This window comes from Giraffa tippelskirchi, chromosome 13 (assembly GCF_054371585.1).
Source record: "Giraffa tippelskirchi isolate mGirTip1 chromosome 13, T2T-mGirTip1v1.2.pri, whole genome shotgun sequence".
In the NCBI taxonomy this organism is placed as follows: domain Eukaryota; kingdom Metazoa; phylum Chordata; class Mammalia; order Artiodactyla; family Giraffidae; genus Giraffa; species Giraffa tippelskirchi.
This window is the reverse complement of record NC_137287.1, coordinates 20595186-20614187: the sequence shown is the minus strand read 5'-3', so window position 1 is coordinate 20614187 and position 19002 is coordinate 20595186. Positions and strand designations below refer to the sequence as shown.

Below are 19002 nucleotides of genomic sequence, written 5' to 3'. Positions count from 1 at the left end.
AGCAGTGGGGACTGTGATCTGGTACCGGCCCCGTCCACAGGTGGCCGCTGGCACTCAGCTGCAGCTGGTTGCCTCCAGGGGACTTTCTCGGGTGGCAGAGCTTTTGATTTTGCGAAAGAATCCAGAAATCTAGACTTTTATGTGGAATTTCCCAGAAGTTAAAATGGTGGTCACAAATTAAAAAAATCAAAACCCGCACAGGCTCCTAACATGACTGCCCTGGTTCTTGGGCTTCTGCGTTGCCACTTCTAGCTCTCTCTCGACGTCAGGGGTGGGGGTGACTCTGGTCTCCTTGTGTGTTACTCTCATCCATGTCTATGACTTCCGCCTGAACACTGACTCAAAAATCTATGATCCTGGGTCTCCAAGGGCCTCCGGGGGTCAGACACTGCTCTATGACTCAGTTATATTAGCTCATATGCGTGTGTGCGTGCTAAATCAACTTCAGTTGTGTCCGACTCTGCGATGCTATGGACAGTAGCCCGCCAGGTTCCTCTCTGTGGGATTCTCCAGGAAAGACTACTGCAGTGAGTTACCAGTTCTTCCTCCAAGGGGTTCTTCCCGACCCAGGGATTGAACCTGTGTCTCTTAAGTCTCCAGCATTGGCAGGCAGGTTCTTTCCCACTAGCACCACCTGGGAAAACCATTAGCTCATCTGATGCTCCCCCAAACCCTCCAATCTGGGTGGCTCTCCACTCTAGCATCACAGTAAAGTCACTGGGGGGTCAGTTACTGGGTGCAGGGCCTGGGCACCTGAATTTTTTCAAGCTCCTCAGTGACTACAGCACAGTAGAGATGAAAACCATTTTCTAGCCCCATGCTTCTCAACCTCGGGACTGTTGACATATTGGACCAGATAATTCTAGGTCCTGGAGGAGCGTCCTGTGCATTGGGTGTCTCACAAGCATCCCTGGCCTCTGCCCACTAGGTGGCAGTAGCAACTTCCCTTTCCCTGCCAAATGGGACGACCCAAAATGTCTCCAGACATTGCCCAGTGATGGCAAAAGTCACCCCTGGTTGAGAACCACTGCCCTAGGGGAAAAAGGGAGGAGTTACCCCCACTTTACAGATGAAGAAACAGGCTGGGAGGAGTCATTGAAAGCCACAGAGTGGGTGATCCAGAGCCCAGGCAGCAGAGACCCTGGGCGGGGAGGCCTGCCTGCGGCCTGGGGTGGCAGGAGGACTCACAGGGCTGTCCGGCGGCGGGAGCTGCAGGAGCTCGGGCGCCATCCAGCCTTCTGTGCCCGGGATGCCCGAGCGGAGGCTGAAGCTGCAGCGGCCGGCAGGCAGCTTCTTGCAGAGGCCGAAGTCTGAGAGGACCACTCTGCCCAGGCCATGGCTGTCGGGCCCCGCGATGAGGACATTGCCCGGCTTCAGGTCCCGGTGCACTGTGAGAGCAGCGCAGAGCTGAGAGCTGAGGGGGGCAGGCAGGGGCTCGGAGGGAGGCGGGAGGGGCCGGTACCTATGTGTAAGGAATGCAGGTGAGCCAGGCCCGCCATCAGCTGCTGCAGCGCCATCCCAGGCTCCAGGCCCCAGCCGTTGGGCTCCGGGTGTTCCACGAACTGGGGAGCAGTGAGGGGCAGAGCGTCACCCCACAGCCCAGGACCCCCAGCCCCGCTCCCACCCCTGAGCACAGGCCTCACCTCCCGCAGCGAGGCCCGGCAGAGCTCCAGGGCGATGTAGTGGAACTGGGGTCCCCGCTCGGTGCAGAAGTAGCGGAGCACGTTGGGGTGCCTGTCCGACTCCTGCAGCAGCTGCACCTCCCGCCGGACCAGGCTGAAGCACTCACGGAGGAGCCGCTTGACCGCCACCGCCCGCCCCTCAAACTGTCCCCTGGGTGAACGTCCAGAGGGCAGACGAAAAGGGAATCATTAGCATCCGTGCCCACCTTGGAGGTTCTTTGAAACAGCGGCTCCCCAAGGGACAGTGGCCACCTCAGTCCAGCTCCTGGCTGCCACTCACCGGAAGACAAAAGTCCCACTGGCCCCGTGGCCCAGGACGTCCTTGGGGTTGAAGGAGATCTTCCCCACCACGGTGAGCTGCTCGGCTGGGGGAGAGGAGATGGGGGTCTCAGGGGGCCTCTGCCCACGGCCGCCACCCAGCCCAGTCCAGACCCGACCCCCCAACCTCGATCTCTCTCCAGCCTCCCGCTTCCATGCCTCAGGCTTCTGCTTTCTCCAGGCAAGTGACCTAACCGCGGTGTCCTGGCTTTCTCATCTGTAAAGTGGGACTATGTCAAGGATCCTGCATAATATTACTATGAGGATTAATGGAAAAAAGGGTGGGGGCGAGGTCTGCTCTGCTGTCCTCTTTTATCATTTTCCCTCTTCTGGCATTTTATGCCCAGGTTTCTTTCCTTTCCCCACCTCCACCAGTTACTAATGTAATAAACCCTTTCAACTAAGGTATTAGATTCGAATAGGAAAGTGAATTTTGGCAGTCGAAAGCATGATGAAGATGAAGGCTGAGGCAGAAAAGACTGTCCTGGGTGGGGGTCGAGAGGGGCGGGGAACAGTGGGCATGTGGATGCTGAACTGTCTAGAATGAGTTCTAGGGCAGCAGGGAGCCCCCAGAAGGCCTTGGCTTCCTGTTACAAAGAGTGGGGTTGATTTTCCTGGTGGTCCAGCGGTTAAGAATCCGCCTGCCAGTGCAGGGGACACGGGTTCGATCCCTGGTTTGGCAAGATTGCACATACCACAGAACAACTAAGCTCACGCTCTGCAACTACTGAGCCCACGCGCCTAGAGCCTGTGCTCCGCAAGAAGAGAAGCCACCACAATGAAAAGCCAATGCACCACAACTAGAGAGGTAGTCCCTGCTTGCAGCAACTAGAGGAAGGCCTCAGGAGTGATGAAGACCCAGCACAGCCAAAAATAAATAATTTTTTTTTTTAAAGGGTGGGTGGGATTGGCTCAGGTAAGTGGGGGAATTGGGCAGTTACTGCTTTTCCTTTCGGGTCACAATGACCCAGGCACGGAGCAGGCTCCTGCTCAGCTCCAGGGGGCCCCATGCACACAGCTAAGTACATCTTGTGCCTCTAGAGTTGTGTGCCCCTCAGAACACTCTCCCTAGGAAGAGCGTCCATCTTCAGTCCCTCTCATCAGCTCTAGGAAAAGCAAATGAAAATCAGCGTCAGGGATCTGTGAGCAAAGTCTTAAGCTGTCCCTCAGCACCGCTCTAGGTTATTTGCTTAAACACTCTCTGCTGCTGAGATGCAAGCAGTAAGTGAAATGTGTATACCCTGGACTCTCAGGAGTGTGGTCCTGGGGCCTTGCTAGAAGCACATCACACACAGGTAAGCTGGGCCTGTCTCTCCGGCAGCTCATAAAGCAGGGACAGAGTTGCCAGAAAGCCTGTTTGAATAAGCCCTGCTCAGCTGGCTCCAGGTGAGGGTCCCTGAGCACTGCCGGCTCCTCTTTTGTACCACTCTGTACCACCCGCTTGGTTCTGCTGGTTTCCTGTCTTTTTGCATGTCTGCCTCCCCTGCCTGGATGCCCTCGGCATGAGGTGAACACTCACTACGTGCTTTCTGGGTTAGATTCAGAACTAACTCTAGATTCAGGAGGACCCTCAGTGCTGGGAGGGAGGCCAGACTTCCGGCTATGAAGTTCTTGAATGCAGAAATAATGAATCGGGAGGCTCAGTCTGCACACACATATTCACCATCATTTGCTCGGCCTTCTATATGATGATAACGGAGAAGCAACAAATGCAGGAGAAGTTCTAAAGGAATCAAAAGTCGTCACATGGTGGGGAAGTGATGTATGGTCAGAATCCCCTCTGAGATCCCCAAGAATATGTGATGCACTGTGTTGCTTCTTTTGCACGAGTTGGGGAACCATTCAAGCCGGTTACCTACTTCATGGGCATTGCCAAAATTCAAACAGAGATACCATCCCAAAGTTGACCTGCTTTTGAGTTCCCGAGCTGCTACTTACTGGCTTTGTGAGTCTGGGGTGGGAGTGTCATGAACCTTTCTGCCTTCAATTTCCTCTTCCATAAAATCAGCATAATGATAGTATCCACCTTGTGAATATGAGTTTATACATGCACAATATTTAGAACAAGGCCCGGTGTACAGTAAGTGCTATATAAATGTTAGCTCTCAGTTTTAGCTGGTTCAGGCTTGATTGTGCCCACTTGCTGCTGAATGTACCATGTAGCCAGTAGTCCTGGAGGACACCCTACCAAGCACATGTAGATGCGTTTGTGGAGGTTAAATGCGAGTGGGGCAGGACTCCACTGCAGATTTTGTGAACCATGAAAAGGTCCTGAGGAACATTCCTTTCCCTGCACCGAGAGGAGGACCAAGGGTTCCAAGGTCAGAATTCCTGACATAGATGTCCTAAGAACACGTTAGGGGCTGCCACAAGGTGTGGAGGGCTTTTTTGGAGAGTGGTTCTCAAAGCTTTCCTGCCCTCTGCCACATGTGTTTATTTGACTCTCCCTGCACAAAAGATTTCGATACACTAGACTCCAAATTGCTGCATATTGAATGGGCAAGTCCCAGCCATTAACTCTGCCTATACCTCACACCTGCTCAGCACATATTCACTCTGCATATATTTATTGAGTTGAGAGTGCTGTTTAAGAATCTCTGGTGGCCAGTGTCAGTCACTAACTCAACAGACAATTCCTGAGTCAAGCTCTGGGTCCAGATTGCAGCAGTAAGCAAGGCAGGCTTAGCCCGAGCACCTGTTCTCCAGTTTGCCACAGACCCCACCACTCCCTATTCTCTCTCCTATGTGACTGCTTCGCTTCTTTGCTTTATCCACCTGACCTACCCGTGAGCATGAGTGTGCAACCCTCCTTTCAGCTTCCAGAATGTGCACCCTGCTTTCTCGCATCTCTGAACCTTCACCTGTGCTCTTGGGGCCACCTGGAGGGCTCCTGCTCCACTCTGCCCTGTTCACCTGGGTAATTCCTTCTTCTCTTTGGGATCACAGCCTAGACTTCACTTTGAGGACACTTCCCATGTCCCCACATCGGAGCTCCATGACCCCCGTCTGTGTTCCTACAGCTCCCTGTATCCTTCCATCCCCATCACAGCATTTATCACAGCACTTATTAATTACTTGTCCTTTCCATGCTTTCTTAGAAGTTATGAAAATATCAAAGTAAAGCTTATGAAAACTTTAAAGAAAGTAAAAGTAATAGAAAGGTTTCTTTTAAAGTGCAAAGGAAACTCAATATTATATATAGAGATTGTTACCACTGAGTTTTGTCACAAGATGACCACACTCTAGCCGGGTGTTTTATTTTCTTGGATTCTTGTCCTGAAGCACTGATAATACTTTGATTGTTTTTTCATAGTGAGAAAAAAAGTTTAGGTATCATATAACAGGGGAGCCTGGATGAACCAGGGTTGGAATTCAACATCCTCTTTTCTCTTCCTTTGTGGGTTAGTGGTATCTACAGACCCACGAGGGGACTCAGGAGATGTCTGGGGAAAGGAATTCCATCCCGTCAGTAACTGGGTCTAGTAGACCGTGGTGGTGAGGCACAACTTTGGGATGATGGTGGGAGGAACAGCAAGGTCTTTTGACAAGAACCAACTGGGACGACGTGGAGTCTGGGTCATCTGGGGAAAGACTCGGCTTGAGTCAGAAGGTCCAAGGAGGAGTGTTTCAGGGTGCAGTGAGGTGAGTGTTTTGTGGACCCACCCAGGGCCAGTAAAGTGAGCAGAACTGCAACCTTCAGGGCTCAGGCAACTCTGCAGTGGGGGGCTTTCTACAGGAGCTGAGCCACCAGGAAGGAAGCTGCTTTCCTCTCAGCACAGGGTTGGGGGGCAAACACAAGGGGGAACTTTGGGAGCAGCGTGGGAGCATCCCGCCAAATGTGAGGCAGACTTCATGCTGAGTTAGCGATGCAGCAGCGTAGCTCCAAGGTAAGAGGCAGTGGTTTCAGCAGTGCCAAAGAAGCAGGAGAGAAGGAGCCTGGACTGACCAATAAAAACACATGGAAGTTCCCCTGGGGCATCCCGCAGATTCCAGAGGAAGCTTGAAAGGGCTTCTTTATAGGATGAAATTGAGAGAATAGAGGAAAAATGTTTAAAAAATAAAAAGCCCTAAAGATAAAAGGAACCAAAGGGTACCTAGGTAATTTACTATTATTGTTATTACCAAATATGATACTATTTTAACACATATTAATAACATCAGCTTGGCATGATTTAATAATAGTGGTGATGGTAAAGCTGTCATATGAGGTGACGTAATGGAGTAGATGTTGTCATTCCCACTTGACAGATGAGAAAACTGAGGCTCAGAGGAGTCAAGCAATTTATCAAAATTAACATTAGTGGACTTAGATCTATACCAGTTCTGTCTGTATCCAGGGTCCCTGAATATAATGACAACAGTAAAAATGACGGCAAACATTTTTAGAGGGCTCAACTACACAGCAGGCACTATACAAAGTTCTCTCCTATTAACTCATTTAGGGTTGGCTTCCCTGGAGGCTTAGTGGTAAAGAATCCGCCTGCCAAGGCAGGAGATGTGGGTTCGATCCCTGGTTGGAAAGACCCCGTTGGAGAAGGAAATGGGCAACCCACTCTGGTATTTTGCCTGGGAAATCCCATGGACAGAGGAGCCTGGTGGGCTACAATCCATGGGGTCACAAAAGAGTCAGACACAACTTGGCAACTGAACAACAACCATCCCACCATAGGGGCTTCCAATAATCTGATTTTGGAGCTAAACCTGCCTCTCTCTTTTCTGTCCCTGACTCTGTCCTTTCTTGTTCACGTGAGCTCACCTTCAGGGTCTTCCAGTGGCTGGCCTTGCTCTGGGGGATTCTGAAGCCTCTTCTGGCTCTGAAGGGTGGCACTGGAGGGCTGGGGCTGAGCATCCTGTGAGATGTGAGAAGGGCCTGCAGGTGCCAGGGGAGCCTGGTGCTGCTGCTTCTCTGCCAACTGCTGCTGCTGCTGCTGAAACATGGGGGCCTAAGAGGGCTCAGCCCTGGCCAGCCCTGCCCCATGATGAGCCCAGAGGCTGTGCCTGAAATGGCCGATCCCTGGAGCACTGGCATAAAGAGCACAGTATGGAGGGCCCTGGGAGCTGCTAAGAGGAAGGCAGGGGACAGAACTGGACCTGGGTGAGGGAGAAACTCGCTAAGTGGTCTTGGAGAGGAGAGTTCCTCTAGGAAGACCATAAGATGGACCTGAGGTCAGAGGTGATGGGCTTACCTGCCGCATTAGGAAGAGAATCCATCCTCCCAGGAGGAGAGCAGTGAGACTAGCTGCCAGCAGGTCTTGGGGTCCCAGGCCTGGATACAGCTCTGAGGTTTTCTTCTCAGGATGCAGCTCCAGGTCCAGAGGTTCCTCCCGGCTCAGGCTAAGGAGCTGAGGACCAAGGGGCTTTCACTCTCAGCAGCCACTCCTGCTATGGAACCCCTAACGCTTCTTCATCACTCAGTACAGGGCTGGGCTTAGCTGAAGGGGTGGAGAGTGAGTGGTCTACATGATGGCAAACCTGGCACTCTCTGTGGTGCTGAAAATCGTGGTGCCCCAGGAGACCTGGGGTGTCACTAAAAAACCCAGATACTCTTGGACATCGCCAAAAAATACAAATATCTACCTCCAGAGATTCTGAATTCAGGGAGGTTGGAGTGGGCTCCTAGGTGATTCTGATGAGCAACCAGATTTGAGAATTATGTCATTTTGAGAACAGAGCATGCCTGGTCCTTCTAACCTTGAACTACTAGCGACTCTTGTCCAGTCCTCTCCCAGGAGGGCATACTTTTATAGTTTTTCCATTTTCATTTTCTCACTTGGTAAATCTTTTGCCACCTCTAAACTGAAGAATAAAGAACACCGTGACCCGTGTTTCACAATTTAGATAGCCAATATCTTTTTGACACTTGTAACACTTTCTCTGGTGATAACAACAAAAAAAGTTTTTCTTCTGAGAAACTGTGAGGTCAGTTGACCCACCTCCAATGTTATGCCTAGAAGCCTGAGCAAAAGGTCCAGGCCTGCCCACCCCTGCGCATCTCCCCACAGGCCCTCTGCCCATCAAGCACTGACCTCCAAGAAGAGAGTTGGAGCCTGGATGCTTTCTGAGGGTCTCATCCCAGAAGCCCCACTCCCTGGGGTGGGATGGACCCTCAGCATGGTGGTGTGCAGGACTGGGGGTGGCTCATGGTGTCCTAAGGGGCAGGGACAAGGTCAGTGGGCGGAGGGTGACCTCAGCCTTCTAGCTCAGAAGCTGGGCTCACAGGTCCTTTAAGTTTCGGTAGAAGGGGTCTCACCAATGAGAAGCCACTGGCTAGGGAGGGCCACGCTGCCTGAGGGGTATCTGACAGCGGTACTAGGTGAGCCCTCTCGCTCTCCTGAGACTTGGAGCGTCACCTCCTCCGTGGTGGGGCCATCGGTGGGGGCCAGGGTCAGTCCACGAGGCTGTGGCAGAAGATGGGGAGTCATGAGTGGTGGCGAGGGGCTTCTCTCCTGCTTCATCCCCTCTTTCCAGCCCCTCAGAGGCCCTTTCTCACCACTAGGGCCACCCCAGTGTGAACCAGTGCTTTGGAGACATAGAAGCCAGCTTCATCCTTTCCCACATACAGTGTCATCCTAGTGGGGGAGAGGAAAGGGGAGAAGAATGAGTGATGGTGGTGGGCGGTTTCAGTCCCATAGTACTGGTGTCCTTATATTGTCCCCGCCCACACGTACTCTGGCCTGGGTCACGTGACTTGCTTTGACCAATGAGATTATACCAAATGAGACAATCAGAGGCTTGAGAAATGCTTGTGCATCAGGGCTGGCCCTCTCATGGGGTTCTTTGGAACCCCGAGACCACCACAAGAGGAAAACCAGGTGACTCTGCGGGGGGTATGAGAGACCTTATTTGATACCCCATAGGCCAAATAGTCCACTAACTATGAGATAGGTGAGTGAAGCCGTTCTAGATTGTCCAGGCTCAGCCAAGCCACCGGCTGGCTGCCCAGAGCAGAAAACCACTCAGCTGACCCACAGAATCTTGCAAAGTAAGAAATGTTCATTCTGAAGCCCTACATTTTGGGAGTGATTGGTTATATAGCAAAAGCTAACTGACACAAACTCTACAGTCATTGCTTCTAAATCTGTTTCTAGCCCAGACCTCTTCCAGGAGCTCAGTTTTCTAAATCTGAACTCATCGCCTCATTCCGTACCGGCTTCTCTTCCTCCTCCCCTCTTCTTCCTCCTATTCCTCCTCCTCCCCCACTTCCTCCTCCAGTGCTCCCTGCCTTTGAAAACAACAGCACTCATGTGCTTCTAGAAACCTGAGGGTAACTGGTGACTCCTTGCTCACAATCATCAAACTTTCTAATCACCAAATACTGTCTTTTCCTCTTAGTATCTGTTAGCCTCCACTTATTTCCATCTCCAGTGTTTCTGTCCTGGTCCAGAGTGTCTTCATCTTTTGCCTGAACTAATGCAATGTTCTGTGCCTGCTTCCTCCCCACAACACTAAGATGCTCTTGACACTGTAGCCACTTACCTTTCTGAAATGAAAATATGATCAAATCACATCTTTATCTAAAACCTTCCAATGGCTTCTCCTTAACCTTATCCTAAACCCTTCAAATGATCTGATAAGATCCCTGTTTAACAGCCTCAGACCTTATTCTCTGCTCAGAGTGGTGCTCCAGCCTTATTTTGTTAACTTACTGTTTCCCGGTTGCCATGATCTGTCTCTTTTGTTTTCTCGTCACCCTTTAGGTTTCAACTTGTATGTCCCTTCCTCTAGGAAGTTTTCTATGATTGCCTCCTGCCCCCAGTCTTGATTTAGGTGCCCTTTTATACATTCCCATGATACACTACACTTCTCTTATCTCATCCCTTGTCATACCATATCATGATTGCCTCTTTACACACCTGTCTCTTGCACTAGATTCTGAGATTTCTGTAGGTTGGAACACTGGCTATATTACTGTACTCCCGGAGTCTAGCAAGTGATTGCTATATAGCAAGTGCTCAATTAATATTTGGAGAAACAACTTAATGAATGGATAATCCCTGTTTCTCCCAGTCTGTCTCCTGGCTCCCCAAGATGAGGACACTAAGGTATTCAGTGTTATAAGGTAGGGTTATTTTTAAGGTTTTTTTTAAAAAATCAATAAACACATACGCCTGCTTGCTCGGTTGCTTCAGTCGAGTTCAACTCTTTGCAAACCTATAGACTGTAGCCCACCAGGCTCCTCTGTCCATGGGATGCTCCAGGAAAGAAATTGGAGTGGGTTCCCATGCCCTCCTCCAGGGGATCTTTCCGACCCAGAGATGGAACTCGCATCTCCTGCATCTCCTGCATTGCAGGCAGATTCTTTACCACTGAGCCACCAGGAAAGCCCCAGTAAACACATAGTACCTACCAATCAGAACAGATGCCAGCTGTAACACTGGGGTGGAGATATGGAGGCCCTTCCTTGGCCAGATTTTACCCTATTAGTTGCTGAACAGTGAGGCTATCCAGGGGTCCTGGGAGCACATGGTGGGCATGCAGGGCACCGGTTATTTACCAAACTGTTTGAAATATTGTGATCCTTGGTTCAGCTGTACTGTTGTGTCACAGTTGGACATCACACCTGCCCATTGGACCCAGGCTACCCTGGTCAAAATACTTCCAGAAGCTCCTCCCCGGCCCCCAGGCATGGGCACTTACAGCAGCTGGGTGTCTAAGGCAGAGAAGTGGGTGGCCGTGTCCTGGGGGCCTGGGGCTGGCAGTCGGATGTGGCCCCAGCGGAGGGCGAGGAAGTGCAGGGTGTCTCGAGCCAGTGTGAGGTGGGGCAGCTGGCGCAGGCTCTCCTGGTGCCATGAGTAGACGCCCACTACAGGGACACCCAAGTCCTGCGTCCACAGCACTGCCCCGCTTCCTGGGTCCACAGTCAGCAGCAGGCCTATCCCACAGGATGCCAGGTAGCTCATGTCTGCCGGGAAAGATGGTTGCGGAGATGTGGTCAGGGAGCCCTGCTCTGAGGCACCTTGGAGCATCTTGGGGTGGGGAAGCTGCTTTGAGGGTGGGCTGTCAGCAGGGCCCCTCAGGTGTGTGGAGGTCAGGTGAGATCACTTGCAGGGTTATCAGGACATGGGAAGTTCACTGGGTCACTCTGATCAGGCTCAACTGGACACCTGTGTAAGATGAAGGGTTGAGCTGAGGTCATCCAAAGGCAACTCCGGTGTGTGAACCAGTCCTTGTCACTTAGGATGTGGGGAAGTCAGTCATGGTCTGGCTGTTGGCCAGTCAGGGTGGTCTGGATACATGTAGGTAACATGGGAGTCATCTAGAATGTGAAGGGGGCTCAGTTAGGGGCCTTGTGGGTGTCACCTGTGATGTGTCAGGGTCGCCTGTGTGAGTTCTCAGGTAGAATGGTGGAGTCAGGGTCTGGGAGTGGCTTAGGGCACCTTTGGGGTCATTCAGGCATTTAGGAAGGAGAGTTACTATTTTTTTTTTAAACACAACATGATTATATTCTAATACATAACCAAAATACCGAATACCATAGTAAATCGATGACAATAAAATACGGTGTTTCATTTGCACTGCATGACAGATGGTTGACACCCTTAGTCATAAATGAGTTCTTAGAAACCAGTAACAAAGACATTGATATACTAAAGGAAATGAAAAAAAAAAACAAACCCATAAAACAGAAGGAAATGAAATAACACAAGTGACTACTATGGATTAAGCATATAGGAAGATGACCGAGCTGAACGATAACAGAAGAAAAGCAATTTCTTCATAATATTACATTGCCCAAGATTAAAAATCTAACATTTATACAGTTTTAGGAAGCATACCCACACAGGGAAGGGCAGTCATTATATCAAGAGGGGATGGTGACTCTGGGGGTGGTCACTCAGGGTCATCTCTCAGGGATCTGTCAACACTGGGGGTCAGCTGGGACACATGGGGACTGCTCAGGTGTGCAGGGGTTGCTTGGGGTCACTGGGGGCCCAGGGAGCATCCAGGGTGACCTGGCTGGGCTCACTGAAAGTGTGAAGGAGTCAGGATGCTAAGAGCTTCTCCGGGTACAGGAGGGTCAGGCTGCGTGTTGAGTGGGTGACTTAGGCTGTCCATCAATGGGGTGTCATTAAGTATGTGGGGCCCCTCAGGGGGTCAGATGGGTCTGAATGTGGTGGGGCTTGGTTGTGGATGCCACTCAGGGTTCCTTGAGTTGAGGACCTTGCTCTAAAGTGGGGCCAGGGCAGGGAGACACTCACATTTACCAGGTGAGCCATCCACAGGGGGTGCGGAGTAGCGGCGGTAGGTGGTGTTCCAGCGCAGGGCCGGGGTCCTGGGGTCATGCATGGTGACCGTGTACTCTGGGGACACCCAGAAGCAGGGTTACCAGGAATGCCCATGTGACACTCCTCACCCCCATCTGGGGGACATCATTCTGTGGAGGCAGGGGCTTCCTGAGCACCCAGCCTGGAGGCCAGACTCTGAGCATCACCATGGCCAAAACCAGGTCTGTTTTGTTACTGCCGTGTCCCTGGCTCCTTGTTCAGTGCTCAGTGACGTGTTTGTTGACTGACAGAGTGATTGACTGGCCGGAACTCAGCATGGAGAGCAATTGCCAGGCCTGGGCAGAGCCAAAGCGGGGGCTGTCCAGAGCTTGGGGAGCAGCTGGGGTCTGACTCACGTGTCCGGCCGATGTAGAGGCGGGGGGTAGAGGGTCGCTCTGTGGTCAGCGTCATCTGCGTCTTCCCTGACTCAGGGTCCACCACAAACCAGGCATCCTGCTTCCGGCCTGTGGAGGTGGGAAGGGTACCCGCTCTCTAGATGGGCTGGAGAGGTCGTGCAGCTTGTCTGCGCCGTACCCCACTGGCCCGGCTGGACCTTGGTCCCGTCCCTGCTGGACTAGGACCCCAGGCTTGGAGGGATGCTTACCCGTGTAAAAGACGCCATCAGAGCTGCGACATGGGGAGGCATGAACCAGCTCAGGGATGGTGAAGGGCAGCCTCTGGGGAGCGGGAAGAGCAGAGAAACACATGCAACCTATTCGCTTGGCACAACGATGATCATATCCATTTCCTGAGAGGCTGAGTAACTTAGCTAATGTCACACAGCTGTAGGTGGCAGAGCCAGCTTCCAGAACCTGCACCCTTAACCATTCTGCTACATGACCTCTGAAAGAGCTGCAGAAAATCCCACCCCCAGCGCCAAGATGCCACCTGATCATGTGCTCCTGGACTAACAACCTCAGAAACACTCGCTGAGACTTGAAAATTTCAGTGGCCATGATGGCCTCGGAGATGCTGGGGAACTGTGCCAGATTAAGGGACACCCAGGAGACAAGGCTGGCTTCCCTGGTGGCTCAGATGGTAGAGAATCTGCCTGCAATGCAGGAGACCCGGGTTTGATCCCTGGGTCGGGAAGATCCCCCAGAGAAGGGCATGGCAACCCGCTTCAATATTCTTGCCTGGGAAATCCCATAGACAGAGGGGCTGGTGGGCTACAGTCCATGGGGTCACAAAGAGTTGGACATGACTTAGCGACTTAGCGATGGTGGACCCAGAGCTGGATGAACAAACAGGAGGTCTGCTCTCTGCCTCTCTCCCAGGAAACATACTCATGTGGATTCCATCAGTGGCGCCCTGTGCTCTGGCTTCCAGTGGGGCTGGGATAAGGGAAGGGGCAGGAACAGGAGGAGGGTTCCCTGGTCTTCTCTCCTAGAGTCACTGTGGGCTGGCTGTGTCTCTCCCCCAAAGGCCTCAGCTCCTGTCAGGTAGTCCTCTCCCCAAACCCCTTCTGTCTCCAGGTAGTGATAACTGCTTTCCCCATCGGCTTAGAGCTGATAAACAGCATCCCACGGTATGGGCCATAGGACTCGGCACCCTGCCTTCCAGTCTCCTACCCTCAGCCCCGTGGGTAGCTCAGCTGATAAAGAATCTGCTTGCAAAGAAGGAGACCCCAGTTCAACTCCTAGTTGGGAAGATCCTCTGGAGAAGGGATAGGCTACCCACTCCAGATTCTTGGACTTCTCTGGTGGCTCAGACGGTAAAGAATCTACCTGAATGAGGGAGACCTGGGTTCTATCCCTGGGTTGGGAAGATCCCCTAGAAGAGGGCATGGCAACCACTCCAGTACTATTTGGGCAAACTTCGGGAGATGTTTCGGAGAGATGGTGAGAGACAGAGAGGCCTGGCATGCTGCAGTCCATGGGGCCGCAAAGAGTCAGACACGACTGAACAACAAAAACACTAGGCCCCCATCTTTGTAAGTAACCCCATTAATAAAATGTCCTTAAGCTCTCCAGTAGGAGTGTGCTGTCTGTTTGCTGAGGCCTGCCTGTTGGACACACCATGGACACACCAACGTTTCTTATCAATTCAGTTTCCTAATCACAGAGTAAGCCTGTCCTGGCAGGCTTCCCATGGCACAGTCAGAGCTCTGACACTGCCAGCCTTTGCTCTTGGCCACGTGACCAGCTTTGGCTGATGACACATTAGTGAATGTGATACAGGCTGCCTCCCTGTCCAGGGGTTCCGTACCCACAGATTCAACCAATTGCAGATTGAAAATATTTTTTGGGGAAAAAAAAAAAAGCTCCAGAAAGTTCCGAAAAGCAAAACTTGACTTTGCTTCACACCTGGCAACTACTTACATGACATTTACATTGTATTAGGTCTTATAAGTAATCTAAGATGGTTTAAAGTATATGGGAGGATACCTTTAGGTTATATGCAAATACTGTGCCGTTTTACATAAAGGATTTGAGCATCCTATGATTTTGGTGATGGGAGCTTGACCTGGAACTGATCCTCTGTGGATACCGAGGGATAAGATAAGAGAATAAGCAAAGCTTGAGAAGTGCTCGTGCACTGGCCTTGCCCCCTCCTGCTACTTCTGGTTCCCTTGTTGATACCGTGTGAACAAGTCCAGGCTTGTCTGCTAAAAGATGAGAGGCCCCTGGCCCAGTGGCCCCTGTCAAAAGCCAGCCAACTACCATCCAGCTTTCAGAAAAAGATCCAGCTGACTGACAGCTGACCACAGATGCTTGAGCAAGACCACCCGGCTGAGTCCAGCCTAAATTGTCATCCCATGAAATTGAGTTAAATGAACTGTCTGCATTTGAAGTTTGAGTTTTGGGGCGACATGTTACTTAGCAAAAGGTAACTGACACACGGGATTTCCAGCAGTAAAGAATCCACTGGCCAATGTAGGAGACACGGGTTCAACCCCTGGGTAGGGAGAATTCCCTGGAGAAGGGCAGGGCAACCCACTCCAGTATTCTTGCTTGGAGAATCCCAAGGACAGAGGAGCCTGGTGGGCTGCAGTCCATGGTGTTGCAGAGTAGGACATGACAGCAACTAAACAACAACTAATACATAGGTTTCCCCTAAAAACCTCAGAATCCCTGGAGAAGCTCCTGATGCTCTCAGAGACCTGACAGTCAGCCTGCTCTACAGACACAGCCAGAGTCACCCCCCACCCTTGACATCAACAGGCCCCCCAGACAGCCTTGCCCTGGTGCTCTCAGACTTCATCCTCCGCAGGACACTCAGATTCTGGCCCTACAGCCCCCTCAGTGCCCTGACCAACAGAAGTCCTGACCCTCGCCCATCCAAGCACTGTGCAAAACACACCATTAATCCTTGTTGCTTCTGGGTCCCCAAGATGTACAGGCTGCCATCAGCTGGGTCTGAGAGAAAGACTGTCCTGTGGGACAGAGGAACGGGGGAAGGTTGGTGCACGCCCCCTGATTCCAAGAGGCCCCCTTCCCTCCAACTTTCCTGCCAGTAGGAGCCCACCCCCCACAGGAGGCACCGCTGAGCTCCAGACCTGAATCTCTTCCCTTCCTTCCAGCCCAACTGCCCCTCCAGGCAACCCTGGCTTCCCCATCTCCCAGTGGTCTGTGCGATGACAGAGCCCAGTCCACTTACTCTGTGACGTATGTTGGCCCCTGGATAATGGGATCTGCAGGGACAAGGGCACGGCTGTGAGCAGTCCCCTCCAGACTCCCCATTGCAAGGCATACCTCACATTGGTACTTACCGTGTGCCGGACACCAAGCAAGCATTTTGTCATGAGCGTAATGTAATACCTCTCCTGTAGGGTAGGGTCGTTACGCTTGGCCCCATTTTACAGATGAGGACATTGAGGCTCAGAGAGGTGAAGTGACTTTTCCAAGGCCCCACAGCCTGGGTAAGTGGTAAAGCTGCCTGAAGACACCTGCGTATTGGATTCTAGACCCCACGTTCTTATCCTGAGGTGACCTCCCCCAGCTCGAGGTCCAAGGAGTGAGGAGTGACATCCCTTCTTTACCATCTTTCAGCGTCCACTTCAAGTCTCCTGTCTGCTTGCTCAGTGCGTGGAGACTTCCATCCAGGGTGGACACAAACAGGAGGTTCTCTGGCGTGAAGCTCTGGACCTGCAGTGGAAACAAAGCCACCTCTTCTGAGAGGCCTAGGACCACCCTAGTCCTTGTTCCAGGCAGGGACTCCCTGTCCCCCAGAAGGAAACAGAAAGAAGGATAGATGATTGGGAAAGCTGCTGCCTCCACCCCCTGATCTCCAAGACCCTAGAGAGGGACAACAGTGGGAGCCGGGAGCCTGGCTCCTTTACAAAAGGACTTCAGTGACTCTTACAGCCTCCCTAAGAGACTGATGCTTTTATTAAAAATTTTTTATTTGGCTGTGCTGGATTTTAGTTGCAACATGAGAGCTTCCCTGGTGGCTCAGACAGAAGAGAATCTGCCTACAATGCAGGAGACCCAGATTCAATCCTTGGGTCAGGAAGATCCCCTGGAGAAGGAAATGGCAGCCCACTCCAGTATTCTTGCCTGGAGAATTCCATAGACAGAGGAGCCTGGAGGGCTATAGTCCATGGGGTCGCACAGAGTTGGACATGAGGGACTAACATATTCACTTTCACTTGAGGGCTCTTGGTTTGGCACGCAGGATCTAGTTCTCTGACCAGGGATCGAACCCAGGCCCCCTGCATTGGGAGCACAGAGTCTTCAGCACTGGACCACCACAGGAGTCCAGAAAGTGGTGCTATTATTCTTACCACTGTACAGGTGAAGGAGACTAAGGCTCAGAAAGGTTAGGTAATCACCCTAAAGCCACACAGATAAACGGCAGGACTGGGACTTGAACCACCATCTCTCTGCTTCCAGGACCTGGTCCCTTTCTCCTTTGCTTCACTGTCTGCCTCTCTGGGGATGACCCATTCTGCCCGTCCCCGCCCTCCAAACCAGCCCAGCTACTTTTGGTGCCAGCCTCCAGGGGGCCCCTTGGACCAAGGCTGGGGGTGGCCACCGGAGGGAGGCTGGCACTGCCCTAGCGTCTGGCCCCTGCTGGACTAACTCACCTGCTCCAGCCCTTCCTTGAGCAAACAGGGTGGGGCTGAGCTCCTAGCAGGAACTCTAACATCCGGGTGGCCCAGCCACACCTCTGCAAAGGCCACATCCTGCCCCCAGACCCTCAGGTTTGGGGACAAGCCAATGGTTTTGGAGTGGAGTCAGGAAGCTGCCTCTGAGGCCTCTCCTTTCCTGCCCTCTTTTGTGATCTGCCACATGGCAGGAGGGAGACCGTCCTGGGCAAGAAGCTGCAGACTGAGTCCACAGTCGAGTTTTGTTTGACCATCAGTGGGTTTAAAATTTTGTCTACAGTTAGCTACCAATTTCTAAAAATTGGAAAGATTTCACTTCAAAAGTCAAGGTTTCTAATTTTTGTCGTTTCTAGCTTTTTTCCTCATTTTTTTTCTGGAAACGCCCAATCTGGCCACACTGTGCTCACATTCCTAGATGGCAACCATGGGGTGGGTCCCAAGCTGGAAGTGGGCCTGGGGTGGCATGAGCAGTTGCCTCTGTGTGTGTGTGTGTGTGTGTGTGTGTGTGTGTGTGCGCGTGTGCGCGTGTGAGTCGCTCTGTGGTGTCTGACTCTTTGCGACCCAATGAACTGTAGCCCACCAGGATCCTCTGTCCATGGAATTCTCCCAGCAAAAAGACCAGAGTGGGCTGCCATTCCCTTCTCCAGGGAATCTTCCCGACCCAGGGATCAAACCTGGGTCTCCCAGGTTGCAGACAGATTCTTCACCGTCTGAGCCACTTGGCACAGTTGCCTCTGGGAGCCTGATAACTGTTCTGGGGTTTATAGGTGAGACTCCGGGATTGTATTCCTGGCTTTTCTCTCTCACTGCATTTCTGTAAGGCTGGACTTTTCTGCTCCGGGCACGGTTGAACCAGATTCCCATAGGTCCAGCTTACTTATCCCAGAGGTTGTAAATTCGGGGTCCAGTCACTGGTAAGGGGGAGCGCTGTGATCCGCCTGAACTTGTCTGTAAAAATGGGTGTGTGGGCGCACTTCTCCACAGGGGACCTTTAAACTTCCAAGGAAGCGGGGTTCCAGAAGTTTTAAGAGGCCCGGCAGGAAAGCGAGGGCCCCCTCCCTTGGTCGGTTCCCTGCCCCCACACCCCCACGCCGCAGGAGGGGCGGGATGCTGGGTCTCCTCTGCAGCTCGTGGGGCAACTGGCAACTCCCCCAAACGAGGAGGTTTTCTCCGGCCAGGGGCTGACTTGGGGCCACCCGGACCCGGGGGAGGGCGAGGCGCCCCCTGTGGCCCCGCCGCACCCCCGGACGCCTGCGCCCCCGACCCGAGCTTGGAGGCTCCGCGGCCGCCCGCTTCTCACCTGGGGCCTGAGCGTCGCGAGGAGCGCCGCGAGCTGGAGCAGGAGCGGGGGCCGCGGGCCGGACCCCCGGGCCGCGCTCGCCATAGCCCGCGTAGACGGCGGCCGCACGGCTGGCCCGGTCCCTCGGTGCCTCCGGGGAACTGCCCGGCCCCTGCCTGCCCGGAGGAGACTCCGCCCCAGGCTGGGCCAGCTGGGTGCTCGGGCCGAGCGCAACCTCAGCCGCTGTTCTCCTCCTTCCCCTGCCCTTCCCATCGCACTCACACCCGCGTCTCCCGGACACCCCGCGAGGGATGGCTCCGAGCTTTCCTGGGAAAGGGATTTTCCCAACGGAGGCCCTTATGGAGAATTTCCCACCTGCCAAGTATTGTACTAAATGCTTTTACATCC

General features: G+C 52.7%; 1 protein-coding gene across 4 annotated transcripts in view; it reads right to left on the bottom strand.

Annotated features, from left to right (window-relative positions):
• ERN2 (endoplasmic reticulum to nucleus signaling 2) overlaps positions 1-19002 on the bottom strand; it is a 20896-nt gene extending 1894 nt beyond the window's left edge. Inside the window, exons 1-17 of one of the 4 annotated variants that reach the window (XM_081554501.1) lie at positions 18616-19002; positions 16248-16353; positions 15866-15899; positions 15569-15641; positions 12870-12942; positions 12622-12729; positions 12200-12301; positions 10638-10902; positions 8491-8569; positions 8251-8398; positions 8027-8148; positions 7187-7342; positions 6757-6943; positions 1963-2047; positions 1644-1833; positions 1463-1562; positions 1189-1388 (exon numbers count right to left, since the gene is read on the bottom strand). In XM_081554501.1, coding sequence (XP_081410627.1) covers positions 1189-1388; positions 1463-1562; positions 1644-1833; positions 1963-2047; positions 6757-6943; positions 7187-7342; positions 8027-8148; positions 8251-8398; positions 8491-8569; positions 10638-10902; positions 12200-12301; positions 12622-12729; positions 12870-12942; positions 15569-15641; positions 15866-15899; positions 16248-16353; positions 18616-18867 — 2280 coding nt within the window. In that variant the 5' untranslated portion in view covers positions 18868-19002. The remainder of the gene's footprint in view (positions 1-1188; positions 1389-1462; positions 1563-1643; positions 1834-1962; positions 2048-6756; positions 6944-7186; positions 7343-8026; positions 8149-8250; positions 8399-8490; positions 8570-10637; positions 10903-12199; positions 12302-12621; positions 12730-12869; positions 12943-15568; positions 15642-15865; positions 15900-16247; positions 16354-18615) is intronic. The other 3 variants (XM_081554502.1, XM_081554504.1, XM_081554503.1) reach the window with 3 other exon arrangements.